This window comes from Protopterus annectens, chromosome 14.part0 (genome assembly GCF_019279795.1).
Source record: "Protopterus annectens isolate FY-2018-M chromosome 14.part0, PAN1.0, whole genome shotgun sequence".
Classification (NCBI taxonomy): Eukaryota; Metazoa; Chordata; order Ceratodontiformes; family Protopteridae; genus Protopterus; species Protopterus annectens.
In genome coordinates this window covers 443287305-443301520 of record NC_056748.1, presented here as the reverse complement: position 1 = coordinate 443301520, position 14216 = coordinate 443287305, and the positions used below count along the sequence as shown (strand labels likewise).

At 40.3% G+C, this 14216-nt stretch overlaps 1 protein-coding gene across 1 annotated transcript in view; it reads left to right on the top strand.

Annotated features, from left to right (window-relative positions):
* Positions 1-14216, top strand: part of EVC (EvC ciliary complex subunit 1) — a 1160741-nt gene that overhangs the window by 724917 nt on the left and 421608 nt on the right. Inside the window, exon 10 of the mRNA XM_044055566.1 lies at positions 3843-3994. Coding sequence (XP_043911501.1) covers positions 3843-3994 — 152 coding nt within the window. The remainder of the gene's footprint in view (positions 1-3842; positions 3995-14216) is intronic.

Here is a 14216-nt window from a genome sequence, read left to right as displayed (position 1 = left end):
CTAGCATTGTGGGATATAAGGGGAGCCTCGAGCCGGTGGAACCAACTCTCGAGCTTTAGAGTGGCCGAGTCGGAGCCGAGGTCGGCTCCGAACCCATCCAGCAAGAAGAAGGCGAGAAGAAGACAACTAACATGGAACGTTATGGTAAGAACATAACTTCTATTTATCTCCTTTGGGGAAAAAACATGTATCCTTGAATTACCATATAGGTGGCAGTACACTAAACACCGAAAGTGTGATAAGAGACTTAGGGACACAGGTGGACAGTGGTCTCACCTTTGATAACCACATTGCCACAACAGTCAGGAAATCCTTCTATGTGGCACACCTCATTACTAAGGGCTTTTCATCCAGAAAAAAGGAGGTCATTGTCCCACTGTATTCATTCCTCATTAGACCCATTAAGGCTAGGCTTTGTATAGGCCCTAGGGCTGATAGCCTAGTATAAACCTATGACTCAGGCTCTGTTTGAACCTGCTAGCTCATCCTTCTTGCAGCATTGTACTTTGACTTCTCTTTTTAGCCAAGAGAGTGCCTGAAGTTCAGGCTCTTTTAATTTTTTCACAGAGACAGGGTGTATCTTCAAACTAATCCTTATTTTATGACCAAGGTGGTTAATGAGTTGTCCCTTAATCAGTCTATTCACCTGCCTTCTTTTTTTCCTTCTCTTTAGTCTGCCATTGAGATGGTTCTTCAGACCTTGGATCTGCAGAGACACCAAGTATTATTTGGATAAGACAAAGGCATTTTTTTTTTTTTTTTTTTTTTTTTTTTTTTTTTTTTTTTTAAGTCTGAGCAGCTTTTTGTTTCTTTTCATCCTTGGCTGTTGGGTTTGGCTGTTTCCAATTGAACCATCTCATCCTGGATTTTTTAAGGTCATCTCTTTTTGTTCTTTTCATGGCAAATTTCTTTCTTCCTCTGTAACAGCACATGATTGCCTCCTCTGGTGTCTTTTTCACAGGTTTGGACACCAATTCCATTCTTGAGGCTGCTACTTTTTCCTCTGTTGATACTTTCACTAAACATAAATTTGATGTGGTTTCCAGGGCAGGTTTGCAAAGGCTATTCTGCATGGGTTTGTAGAGGGCTCTTTTGTGCCTTCCTCCTCTCAGCCACCTCCTTAGTTCTTGTACTCTTCCTTATGTAAAGAATACTGCAACAGTGATATGGAAGAACATATTACAGTTGTGTAAAATCTTACCATAGTAGTAGATGTCCTTCTCTTCACTGTTGCAGTATTCATCCCTTCCATCATTTTCTTAGTTCTTGTCCCTCTGCTTTGGCAGCCCTCCTGGCCAAGGGGTCCTTGCTTCCTTTTTTTCCTTCCGGAACTTTCCTCAGTTCTGAGCTCTTGTGTCCGTACGTCACCTTTGTGCCCTACGCCTTACACAGGGAGCATATTTGTAACATATGACACCTATAAGATCTAAAGACTTTGGTATACTGGCCAGAAGTTGGGATATCCTTGGCAGGAGATTCCTTATATAAAGTATACTGCAACAGTGAAGAGAAGAATGGCTATCTACTGTTAGGGTAGGATTTTACACAACTGTACTTGCACTTGGGATGTATATTATGTTTGAGATACTTAATATAGAGGTTGAAAGGAATCAAAGTGTGCCTCTTCCTTCAGGTATTACAACAAAATTCATGTGTCCACCTGTGTCATCCGATAGTGAAGAAGAAGTGTGAGTGAGGGTTTAGGTGAGTGGCAATCTACTGCTTCATATAGTATAGAATATTTGGAAAAAAAAAGCCTGCAGTGTCTAAAAATTACTGAGTTAGCCATTTCCAATTGTTTAAGCAGCCGATCAGCTTCAGTGCTGAAATCTGCTAGAGTGCTAGGAAAGGTTCATAGGTTGGTACTAGGCTATCGGCCGTAGGGCCTATACAAGCCTAGCCATAACAATTCCCTGGATATTTCTTCCCACAATATTTACTTCCCTGGACCCCTGTCTAGCAGGGCGACTGACATGATCCCCTGGGTGAATTTCCTATCTTCCATCCAATCAAGGTTCCTTTTGAAGAGGGCCAAGGAGGCACTCTGCTTGACATGTATGGGCAGTCTATTCCAGAGTATGGGGAGTCTCTGGGTCAGGAACCTATCCTTCCGGCATGTTTTGTTCATTGTGATGACAAGGTTTAGATCCCTGGAGTGTGTGGCTCTGAGGGATTGGGATTTCTTTAAGTGGAGCATGTCCAACAGCTCAGGGTTTGACATGGCCTTGTATGTTAAGCAGAGATCGCCTCTGAGTAGACGATATGCCACAGAGTATAGCTGGAGTTTTTTAGACGGTCAACATATGGCATCTGCTTTAGGCCTGTGATTCTTTTAGTGAGATATTTCTGTGACCTTTCCAGCTGTTGCAGATGTCTTGAGAGGTATATACCAAACGGGGCATTATACTCTATAATAGGTCTAATGAGGGATGAGTACAGTGGGACAGTGACCTCCTTTTTTCTGCATGAAAAATCCTTGATGATGAGGTGTGCCACATAGAAAGATTTCTTGACTGTTGTGGCGATGTGGTTATCGAAGGTGAGACCACTGTCCACCTGTGTCCTTAAGTCTCTCATCACACTTTCGATGTTTAGCGTACTGCCCACTTATTTGGTAATTCATGGGTACATGTTTTTTTCCAAAGGGGATAGCTATACATTTCTTGGCATTAAGCCTGAACCCATGGCTCTGGCACCAGGCATCTGTTTCTGTAAGGCCCTTTTGTAGAATATCCACATCATTTGGGGATTCAGTAATGGCTCCTAGTTTGCAGTCAGTTGCGAACTTTGTTAGCCAGAGTCCCTTAGTGTTGGCCTGTACTTCAGAGAAGTAGATGTCAAACAAGAGTGGTCCCAGGACTGAACCCTGAGGTACTCCACTTGTCACTTGTCTGGAGCTGGATTTGGAGCCGGCTACTTTTACAGTCTGGGTTCTGTCAGTAAGCCAGATGGCAACCCATTGAGTGATGTAGGGATTTATGCCCAGCTTAGTAAGTTTATCTATGATTCCAGAGAGGGGGATGGTGTCGAAGGCCTTGGCGAGGTCCAGATAGCCTGTGTGGACCGCCTTACCCTCGTCCACAGCTCTGGAGACTGATTCGAAGAAGTCAGTCAGGTTCAGGAGACAAGATCGGCCCTTCACAAACCCCAACTGGGTGGGGTCCAGTGTTTGAATGTTGCCAATGTCTTTGTTTATAAGTTCCATGATAATGCTTTCCATGCCCTTGCAAATCAGGCTCGTCAGACTGATGGGACGGTAGTTCCCGGGATCCAAGGTGGATCCCACCTTGTGAAGTGGGATAACTGTAGCTGTGCGCCACTCAGTGGGCACAAAGTCTTGTAGAAACCCATTGGCAGTTGTCATCGGAGGAGTACAGCTTGTGCAGCAGTGTTTTTCCAAGAGTCTTAATTGGAAGCTAATTCATACTTGTTGCTGTGAATCAGAAATGTATAGAAGAAACTGTAGATGTTAGGAGTTGCTAGACTGTTGATATGGATTTTATTGTCCTTGATTATTAAAAAAAAAAAAAAAAAAAAAAGTGTTCTCAACATGGGTGGTAGATGATTGTAGACATTTGCTTTTTTATGCTACTTAACCACTAAAATATAGATGTATTAAAATTTGTAGTCAGGAGGACTGCTTAAATATATTTATATCTGTTTACTGTGACTGCTTTTTCAATTTCTTGATAACATTAACTTCTTGTACCATATTTATTGGACCTAGTGATTTTTTCCCTTGCTGTCAGTTTGTGTTTATAAAATACTTGAGTTACAAAATGCATGTTTGTATTATTCCATTGACTGGCTTTGCAGCTTTAAATGTTTAGTTTTGCTTCCAGAGTGTATGCGACAAGCAAAGGACCTTATTAAAAAGCTGAAAAAGCAATATGTGGAGCGTGCATCAGAAACTAAACAGATTCAAGGAGATGAAAGAATGGTCCTTCTAGATAAAGTGAATCGACAAAGAATGGATGCAGGTGCTTTTCTTAAGGTGCGGTTACTTTTTTTTTTAAATGTAAAACATTGTTTTTATTAGCAACATTTTGTTAAATATCCCCAAGCAGAGCACACTTGTTAGTGTGGTACTGTTTATTGATATAACTGTTTTATAATTTTATGTATATATATTAATAAAGTAGCCTCTTGTCAGCTAGTCACTGTTTAATTTAACTGTCAATAACTTGCTGTTGTTAAATAATGCAAATCCATATATCACAAACAACTGTTTCATCTGCTCTTGATTTTTAGATTGATTTTTAACATTGATTCTTAAACAAAACATTCAAATGTAAGTTAGCTGCTTAGTGCAGCTTGAGCTAAGTTATTTAACAGTATTGTTTATCACTATGTTACTAATTTTAACATTTGGACCAGTGTCATCATAACTTGGTATTACAGTCTACTTACTTTAAGCGGAGCTGCATTTTAGGTGGTTTGTTCTGAATCTATGTCATCTTCAAATTCTGTTTACATTGTAGAATCCCAAACAGCCCATTTTTAACAGGGGGTTCTATGTCTAGCCTTCAGTAGTTCAGTTTCATATTTTTAATCTCTGTACTTTTTACCTTTATCAGTGGTTTATTTATGGTTTTCCATTTTCTTGTTAAGGCTTTTTAGCCACTATCAGCACAAAAGATGACAATGCTTTTACCTTTTTATTACATGTTTTATTACACCAGCACAAGAGCATTTTAACACTGAAGTAAAGTTCTCTTCCAAGTATAAGAATTAATATAGTCAATTCATTTTTGTTTTACCGAAGCAGCTCTGTACATTCTCAAAATACATGCTCCCATGAATTTCTTTCTCAACTGTCACATCTCCAGCGTATGCCGCTTGTCTGATGGAACATTTTTTCCAAGTGTCATTAGGGCATAATAATTGTCGCTCTCCTACTTTGAACACAGCAGAAGAGACTTTGTGGGTTCTGTTCAAGCTGCTTTATTTCATACAAATGCATCACGATAGAAGGTTACTGACTTTAACTTAAGTAACTTGTATACAAACTAACTGCTGCAATCATAGATGCTTACTCTCTGGCTGCACACTCAAAATGGCACGTCCCTGGCATTTATACGTGCACTCTCCATCTTTGACATGCAGACACGGCACACAGCACATGCAGTCTGATCTACATCCTCCTTCAGCTGGTGTGGTGGCACATTCCTGTGACTATAGTGTTCAGGGCCATGAGTTCAACACTTGGGACTGCTATTTACACAGTTGCACAGCTGACAACTGTTTGGTTGACACTATTTGGTCAACTAAAACAGATGGCCAACAGGTGTGCAAGATGTACAACACCCAAGTCCCTGTTCGGGGGAAAATGTCTTAATCTCCTATGATCCTATAAACCACAAATTTGTCCCAGGGCTTCCACCTGTGTCCCTCATTGACAGGGGTGGCAGGTGCTGATTGACATTTCTTTTTGTGGAAAAACTCTTAGCTAGGCTTGTAACGACCCCAGGGCCATTAGCCTAGTAATCTACTATGATCCTATGCAATGTTATGAATCTATTTGGCATGCAGATATCAAAGTTCTCGGGTAGATATATATATATATATATATATATATATATATATATATATACACACACACACACACACACACACACACACACACACACACACACACACACACACACACTGTCAAGTCCATGTTGTTGCATATTTCACGCTGGACTTGGATACACGTCCATATCTTGTAACATAAAATGTAACTTCACCGATCCAGTTGAAACCTTTCGCCATTTGTATTCTCACTGTCTCTCCTTCACTCAACAGACAAAGAAATCTGCTTGATTTATCATAACTGGAATTCTGGATTGAATGATTTTTGATTAAATGAGCCTTTACGGTTCTGTTGTCCTTCACTTTAGGCCTCAATTAAACTGGAACTAATAAGTAGCATCATTCTGGTTTGCCTGGAAAGAAGTCTTTGAGCAGGTGAGTCAAGAATATCGTCACAGGGTATGTTTCTGAGATTAACTAAATTCAAAAAGACGTCAGTGTTGTCGCCCTTTGACGTTTCAAGTAATTGCTTTGCACTTTGCACTGCACATTCAGCTAGACCATTTGACTGTGGATATTCAGGACTGCTAGTAACATGTACAAAGTCCCATTCTCTTAGAATATTTTGAAACAACTGACTAGTAAATTGAGTACCATTGTCAGAGACAACTTTGTGGACTACCATGGACCGAGAATTGATGTTTCAACTTAGTAATAACAGCAGTGGATGTTAGGATAGGTAGTAAGTCAATCTCAAACCAGTTCGAATAAGAGTCTACCAATACTAAGTAGTGTTGATTGTTCCACTCAAAGACAGTGGCTACTGTTGACCAAGGTTGCTCAGGAACTTCACTTAGCTGAAGTGGTTCTCTTTGCAAATGTGGTCTAGTACTATTGCATACTGAACAAGAAGAAAGTACTTTATCAATGTCTTTCAGTAATGAAGGCCAAAATACTAATTCTCTCGCTCTTCACTTAGTGGATGTGGGACCTGGGTGACCATGATGCAAAGTCTGGATACATTCTTGTTATAAGGAAGCAGGAACAGCAGTTTTAGGACCTTTGAAAATAATGCCATCTTCCATCAACATTTCATCTCTGTAAGGACAATAGGTTTGCACTTCAGGTGGTACACTGGATTGCTGTGACGGCCATCCAGCATTAATGTATTGATTGAGCCTAGTGGCAGAAAAATTATGCATTGCCATCTCGTCAAAGTCAAAATTCTCTTGAGTCAAGCCGTTCCGTTGTATTTCTGGGTGATCTGGATAAGGTATCAGCCAGGTAGAGTAGTTTGCCTTTTGTATAGACAATTTTGAAGTACTTTTGCAATCTGAGCATTATTCTGTAATTTCACTGGAGCCGGATGCATAGGCTTCTTTAGAATAGTAACTAGAGGTTGGTGGTCAGTTTCAATCTGAATACCTCGACTGTGAATATAATCATGAAACTTGGAACATGCAAATACCATTGCCAAACGTTTTTTCTCAATTTGAGCATACCTGCATCTCAATTTGGGTAAGTGCTCTAGATACATAGGCTGCTGGTCTGCCCTCTTGAAGTATAACTGTGCCAAGAACAAATTTTGAAACATCACAGAAAGAGTGCATGGTTTATTCACATCATAGTATCTTAATGTAGGTGGGGTGGCAATTTTCTGCTTAAGGTTGTCAAATGCCTTCTGGTGCTGTTCTAACCATGACTATGCAACATTTTTGCACGTCAGCTCTCTTAAAGGTGCTGTCAAATCACTGAAGTCTGTTATAAACTTGCCTAAATAGTTGACCATGCCTAGGAAACACTGTAGAGCTTTGAATACTGTTTGGTGCTGACATCTCAAGGATAGTTGCTTGCTTTGTCAGGTCTGGTTTCAAGACAGTACTGGTAAATAAATGACCTATGTGTGTAACTTCTGGTAGTCTGAATTTGCACATGAGAGGCTTGAGCTTCAAGTTTACTTCACATGCTCCGTCTAGAACTCTCTTTAGGTTTCTGTCATGCTCTGCTTCACCATTGCCTCCAACTAGTAAATCATCTGCTATTATGGCACAAGGATAACCCGAAAAAATTTGCTCCATTGCACGCCAAAAGACTTCACTTGCAGAAGTTATTATAAATGGCATCCTTAGGCATCTGTATCTGCCAGATGGGGTACCAAAAGTTGTTAGTAATGAGGATTTGCGATCAAGCATCACTTGCCAAAATGAACTTTTTGCATCCAAGACAGAAAAGACAGTGGCATTCAGTATTAAGGCTGCGACCTCTTCGACTGTGCGCATTAGGTGATATGGTCTATTCAGTGGTTTAAAATCTCTTGAGGCAATACGTATTCTGATTTTGTCTGAGTCTTTTTTGTGAGCTGCTACCATAGGCTACACCCATTCAATTGTTTCTGTAACTAGATAAATTATACCTTGCTGCACCATTTTATCCAACTGAGCCTTAACTTTATCCTGCATAGCTATCGGAAATTTTCCTGACGGTCTGACTACTGGAGTGACCTCTGGGTCTAACTTCATGGAATACACAACTCGAAGTTTGCCCAACTTGTCATTGATAACATCAGCGTACTCTAAGACAATGGCTTCAGAAAAAACTGGAGCTAGGAGATGCACTTATATGATGAACTTCTGTTCATTCTCAAACTATCTTTGACACCCAATAAAGACTGTACTGGTCTTTGGACTACATAGAATAACAAGTTGTAACAGTTATTCGCCAAATAACATGAAAACATCACTGAGCCTTCAGTTTGAATTTCTTCACCTCCATAAGAAACATATTTCGCACTACTGGCTACATTGAGTTGTTCATTAGTTCTCACTTAAGCAAATGTGTCTGCTGGTATAACATTACACTTTGAACCTGTGTCTGCTTTAAGCTCTGTGGATTTACCATTGATCCGGACAGTGCAAAACATTTAATTTCTTGTTAACAAGTTCACTACATCAACCTTCTCACCCTTATAAGATCCTCCAAAGCCAGCTATGAAAACAAAATCTCCACTGATTCTAAGGACAACCACAAAGCATTCTATAGCTATGTCAAGAATTTCAATGGCAGCACCCAGATCGGCTCTGAGTTACAGCACAATGCATGAAAATTACAGAACCAACTGATATTGCCAACATCCTGGCAGATAGTTTCAGTGCTAACTTTACCCCCCTCTCACCCACTAAAGGGCCCATATCTATACAGGAAGAATGCAGAGTCTCTGTAATGACATCTATGCATGTAAAAGCTGCACTCTCTAAGACCAAAAACACAGCATCCATGGGACCAGACAGCATCTCAGGCTGCGTTTCAAATGAACTTCAGAACGAACTGGCTCCCCACCTAAGCACCATGTTCAATCATAGTCTCATGTCAGTCTTTGTGCTCACTGAATGGCACACTGCAACAGTTATCCCACTCCACAAAGGGGGAGCCACCACTGATACTGGGAACTATCTCCCTATTAACTTGATGAGCCTGGTCTGCAAGGCCATGGAACGTATCATTATGGAACTCATAAACAAAGACATTGGTAACCGCCAAACTCTGGACCCCACCCAGTTCGGGTTTGTGAAAGGCAGATCATGCCTTCTGGACCTGATCAACTTCTTTGAGCCAGTCAAAGCCGTAGACGAGGGTAAGGTGGTTCACACAGCCTGTCTTGACCTCGCCAAGGTTTTCGACACCATCCCCCATTCTGGAATTATAGCTAAACTTACTAAACTAGGTATAAATACCTATGTCACAAGATGGGTTGCCAACTGGCTCACTGACAGAAACCACACTGTAAAATTTGCAGACTCCAAATCTGACTTCAAACCAGTGACAAGTGGAGTACCACAGGGTTCATTCCTGGGACCTCTCCTGTTTGGTATCTACTTCTCTGAAGTACAGGCTAACAAAGAAGGTCTCTAGCTAACGAAGTTCACAGATAACTGCAAACTAGGAGCCATAGTAGAGTCCCCAAATGATGTGGACATCCTACAGAAGTGCCTCACTGAGACAGATGCCTGGTGTCAGAGGCATGGCCTCAAGCTCAATGCCAAAAAGTGCATTGTCATCCCCTTTGGTAAAAACTCTGTACCCATGAACTACCACATAAATGGCAGTCTACTTAATGCTGAATGTGTGATAAGAGACCTTGGGACCCAGGTGGACAGTAGTCTCTCCTTTGATAATCACATCGCCACAGTAGTCAGGAAATCCTTCTGTGTGGCATACCTCACCACAAAAGGGTTCTCATCCAGGAAAAAAAGCGGTCATTGTTCCCCTTTACGTGGCACTCATTAGACCCACCCTCTACTTGGCATAGAGTACAGTGCCCCTTTTGGAATGTACCTTACAAGACATCTGCAGCAGCTGGAAAGGCCACAGAAGTACCTCACAAAGAGGATTACTAGCCTCAAACAGATGCCGTACACTGACCGTCTCAAAAACTCCAGCTTTACTCTTAAGCATATCGCCTACTCCGAAGAGATCTCTGCCTAACATAAAAAGCTATGTTAAACCCAGTGCTGTTGAACACGCTACACCTAAACAAATCCCAATCCCTCTAAGCTACACGCTGTAGGGGACATAAACCTTGTCACCACATTAAACAGGACATGCTGGAGGGATAGCTTTCTGTCCCAGAGACTTCCTATACTCTGGAACAAGCTACCCATCTATGTCAAGCAAAGTTCATTAGCACTCTTCAAGAAAAATCTTGATGTGTGGATTGGAAATAGGAAATGCACCCTGGGGATCACTTCTGTGGCTCTGCTCGACAGGGGCACAGGAAATTAGCTTTCTTGGGTGGCGTAAGCCAGGGAACCTTGTTGGCTAGGCTTACTTAGGCCTTTGGGCCGATAGCCTCGTACCTACCTATGAACTACTGATACACCGTCTACGTAAAAAGTGGACTGTTGCAATTCTACTTGATCAGTTTGCTTTCTTGAGTGACCTTTCTTTATAACTGTGTGAGGCTTACTTGACTTGAAAAACTTTTGAAAATTATTCCCTTGCTGTCCAAATGCTAAGCATTTCTCTCAATTAGACTCATGATTGGCTCCACAATTACAACAATTAACAATAAGATTGGACTTTGGTTTTGCTGACTCATGCTTGTACTGCACTGAGGAACATGTTCCTTTAACTGAACTAGTCCTAGAACTTGCTGGAAAGCTATGTGATTTCCCTTTTGAGCCAACAGGCGCTGTGGCTGCCATATGCTTTAGGCCTGCTCCTATTTGCCACGTGTTGCATACTATCTACATTTGTTCTGGAGCCTGTTGAAACCATGCTGTTGTCACTTACAAACATGCTTATTTGTTTTTCTGTCACTTCATGGATTTGACAAATGGCTTTACTCAACGATCACTGTCACGAAGCAATATCTTTCTCACAGCAGCATTATTAGTACCACACACGAGCCTGTCCTTTATTAACTCATCTTTTCAATCACCAAACCAACATGTTTTAGCTTTGTTTCTCAGGTCAGTTATATAAGCTGCAAAAGTTTTCCCTCATTTCTGATCTCTTGTGTAAAACAAATGGTCTCTCTAGGTTTACTATTAAAACTTCAAATCTACATCAGTCGACTGGCATATGGTCGACTTGCAGTTTTCAAGTGGGCAGAATGTCGAACCCAAATCGATCGACTGCACTCCAGCAAACGGGTAGTATAAGTCGAGCATTTGGGTTCAACATTGTGCAGGGGGATCGCGGTTCAGTGAGGAACAAGGAATTAGCCCATTTACTCAAGTCCGATATTGGAGTTGGCATATTTAATGTGCAGGGGGTGAGGGGGCACAGCCCCCCTGCAAAGCAGTAGAATTAACGTACCATTGACTGTACAGTATAACAGTACGCTAATGTTCATAGCAGGAGGTGAGTGACTATATCTCCTGCCTTGTCTAATATATCGAACCATGGTTGTTAATGTATTAATTTTCGGATTGGTTTACTATTCGGTATGCCAAATTCCACATTTAGAGTCAACATTTTAAATCGTCGACCGATACAGATTCGACATGCCAATAGTAAACCGTCTGTCTAATGTAATATTTGTCTACGGGTTACACATTTCTCTGAACTTGCGCTTCAGACACTCAGGTTTTTCCCTTGATTCAGCCCATACAACATGATGATTTTCACCTTTTCCCTCGTATACTGCTGGTACATACACAAATGAATGCTCACTTTCTATAGCCTCTAACCCAGCTAGATTTAACAAAATGAATGCCTTGGCGCATCTTTATCTGAATAAGCTGCTTGTATAAAAATATCATACTCTTTCTCAACTATTCTCCAATTCTCTGCAATATTCTAATCAAATACAAGTGGTAAGGGCTTTCGAAATCTGTCTGCTATATTAACACGTACCAGTGAAGGGTTTTGCAAATAAGCACAAATGCATGCACATCAGAAATTTATGCCAGTATTTGTAACTTTGTCCAGTAGCACAACAAGCCTCTGTATAACTGAACTTTACGAAATAAGTTTCTCTCCGGCACTGTAATACTCTTGAAGTTACTGTATTGCAAGAAATCACCTCTTATCAGTACAAGAAACATCAAATAGGTAACTGTACGATGCAAGCCTTTGTGTAACTGGACTTTGCGAAATAAGTCTTTAAGATACTGTAGTAATCTTGAAATTGTTGTCTTGCAAAAGTAATTTATCATTTTAAGAAACATTTCAAATTACTTCACAATGTGAATGAACTGGGCAAGAGAGGTTCAGAGTCAATAACATTTCGAAGTAATTGCACTTTGCGAATAAACTGGACATAGCACACTGAAATTTCCTCAAAATGGCGGTTCCTTGCTAGGCAACTCTGTACAGTGCAAGAAATGCTCTGTAATAGGGACACTTTGCGACTAGACACATCCAGCACAAGAAATTTTTCAAAATGGCCATACTTTGACTGTACTTCATGAAATAGTTGCACTTTGCACAGAGATTCTTCGGAATACAAAGCACACTCTGTGATACTTCTAATAACTTCAGGTATGCCCCTGATTCGATATAAAGTCATACTTATGCCAAAACACAGCACTTTGCTCTCTTTACATGCCCATTGTACTTTTCTTATGCTCATTTTACTATAAACATGCCCGTTTTGCCTTAAACAAGTTCGTTTTACTTTTCTGATCGTTTTGTCAAATGTCTTATTTTAAACATTCCCTTAGGTAATAAACCTTTTCTGCCTCCCACTTGTTTAATCGGTTTGTGCCCTTGTAATGACCCGTTCTGTCCTTTTTATGAAATAAGTAGATCATACTAATTCTCATTACCTTTGATTATTTTCTGGCTCTTTTTCATGCTCATTTCTCTTAGTTTAACTTCACTGTCATCTCTGCAACTCATGGCTCCAAAATATTATCTGCGATCCCGATTTTGACACCATGTCACTCTCCTACTTTGGACACAATAGTAGGGTCTTCGTTGGTTCTATTCAAGCAGCTTTATTTTATACAAGCACATCATGATAGAAGTTTACTTACTTTAACATAAGTAATTTATATACAAACTAACTGCTCCAATCATATATCTTACTCTCTGGCTGCACTCAGAATGGCACTTGCCTGGCACTTATACGTGCATGCTCTGTCTTTGACGTGCTTCTTAAAGACACTCTGATCTACAGTAATATTTGTGCAAACTTTTCCATGCAAAAATTCTAATATTTCTCGTTTTAGTTATATATTTAGGTATATTATTTTTCTCCATTGACCATCTGTAATGTCTCTAATCATTCACTCCATGCTTTTATGTGATTTTTTTTCATATCTAAAATTGCCTTAAAAGCCATACTTATTTTCTTATAGGCTGTACTTATTTCCTCATATGCTGTACTTAGTAACTCTCTTTCTGGTTTGCCATTGCTGCTTTAGCATCAGTCGTAAAAATCAGTTTGTAGTTCAAATTTACTGTGTAGCCCCTGCATAATTTCTTTCAACTCTAACATTAGACTTGTATATAGGGTTGCCACCCCTCCGTGTTTTCCAGACTATCCAGAAATCAAATTGATTCTCCGGTAGTCCAGAAAACACTGTAGAAACTGTGGTATTCTGTTAAAAAAAGGAAACAGACTATCAGAGTTTGTAAAAAAAAAAAAAAAAAAAAAAAAAAAAAAAAACAGTAAATCACCTGACAGCAGGCAGCAGGAATGGAAAATGAGGACGTTCCACAATAGGTGATGTCATAGTGACACCACAAAATGGGCGAGATGTGGGCAGGAGAGCAGGTGGGGATGGGTGGGGTTACTGGTGATGCGAGGGATGTGGCCTTACTCCGGTTTTAGCCACAATGAAAGGTGGCAACCCTACTTGCATATAGAAGCTGGTCTGAGTCCAGTAACCCAAACATTTGTCTGTCTTCATCTTGTTTTATTACCTCATGCCCTTTTATACTTTGCTGTCAGAATCTTGGTTCTTTGTTCTTCTTTTCCAAATGCTCATTACATTTTTTTCTTTGTCTTTCTTGTTACTGTATGTCTAGTATATCATATGGGTGTTGTTCTACTTTTCCAAGATGCAACTTTCTTTAAAGTAAAACCTTAATAGTTTACAGTATATATGTATATGGTTGTACATAATATTCTTTATATTCCTTTCCCAAATCTGCCAAAATGCCTGTACATGATCCTGTAGTTGCCTTGTTAGCTATTATGCCTGTCATGCGCTTCCGTCTTCCATACGGGCATATATTCCAAGTTCCGAATC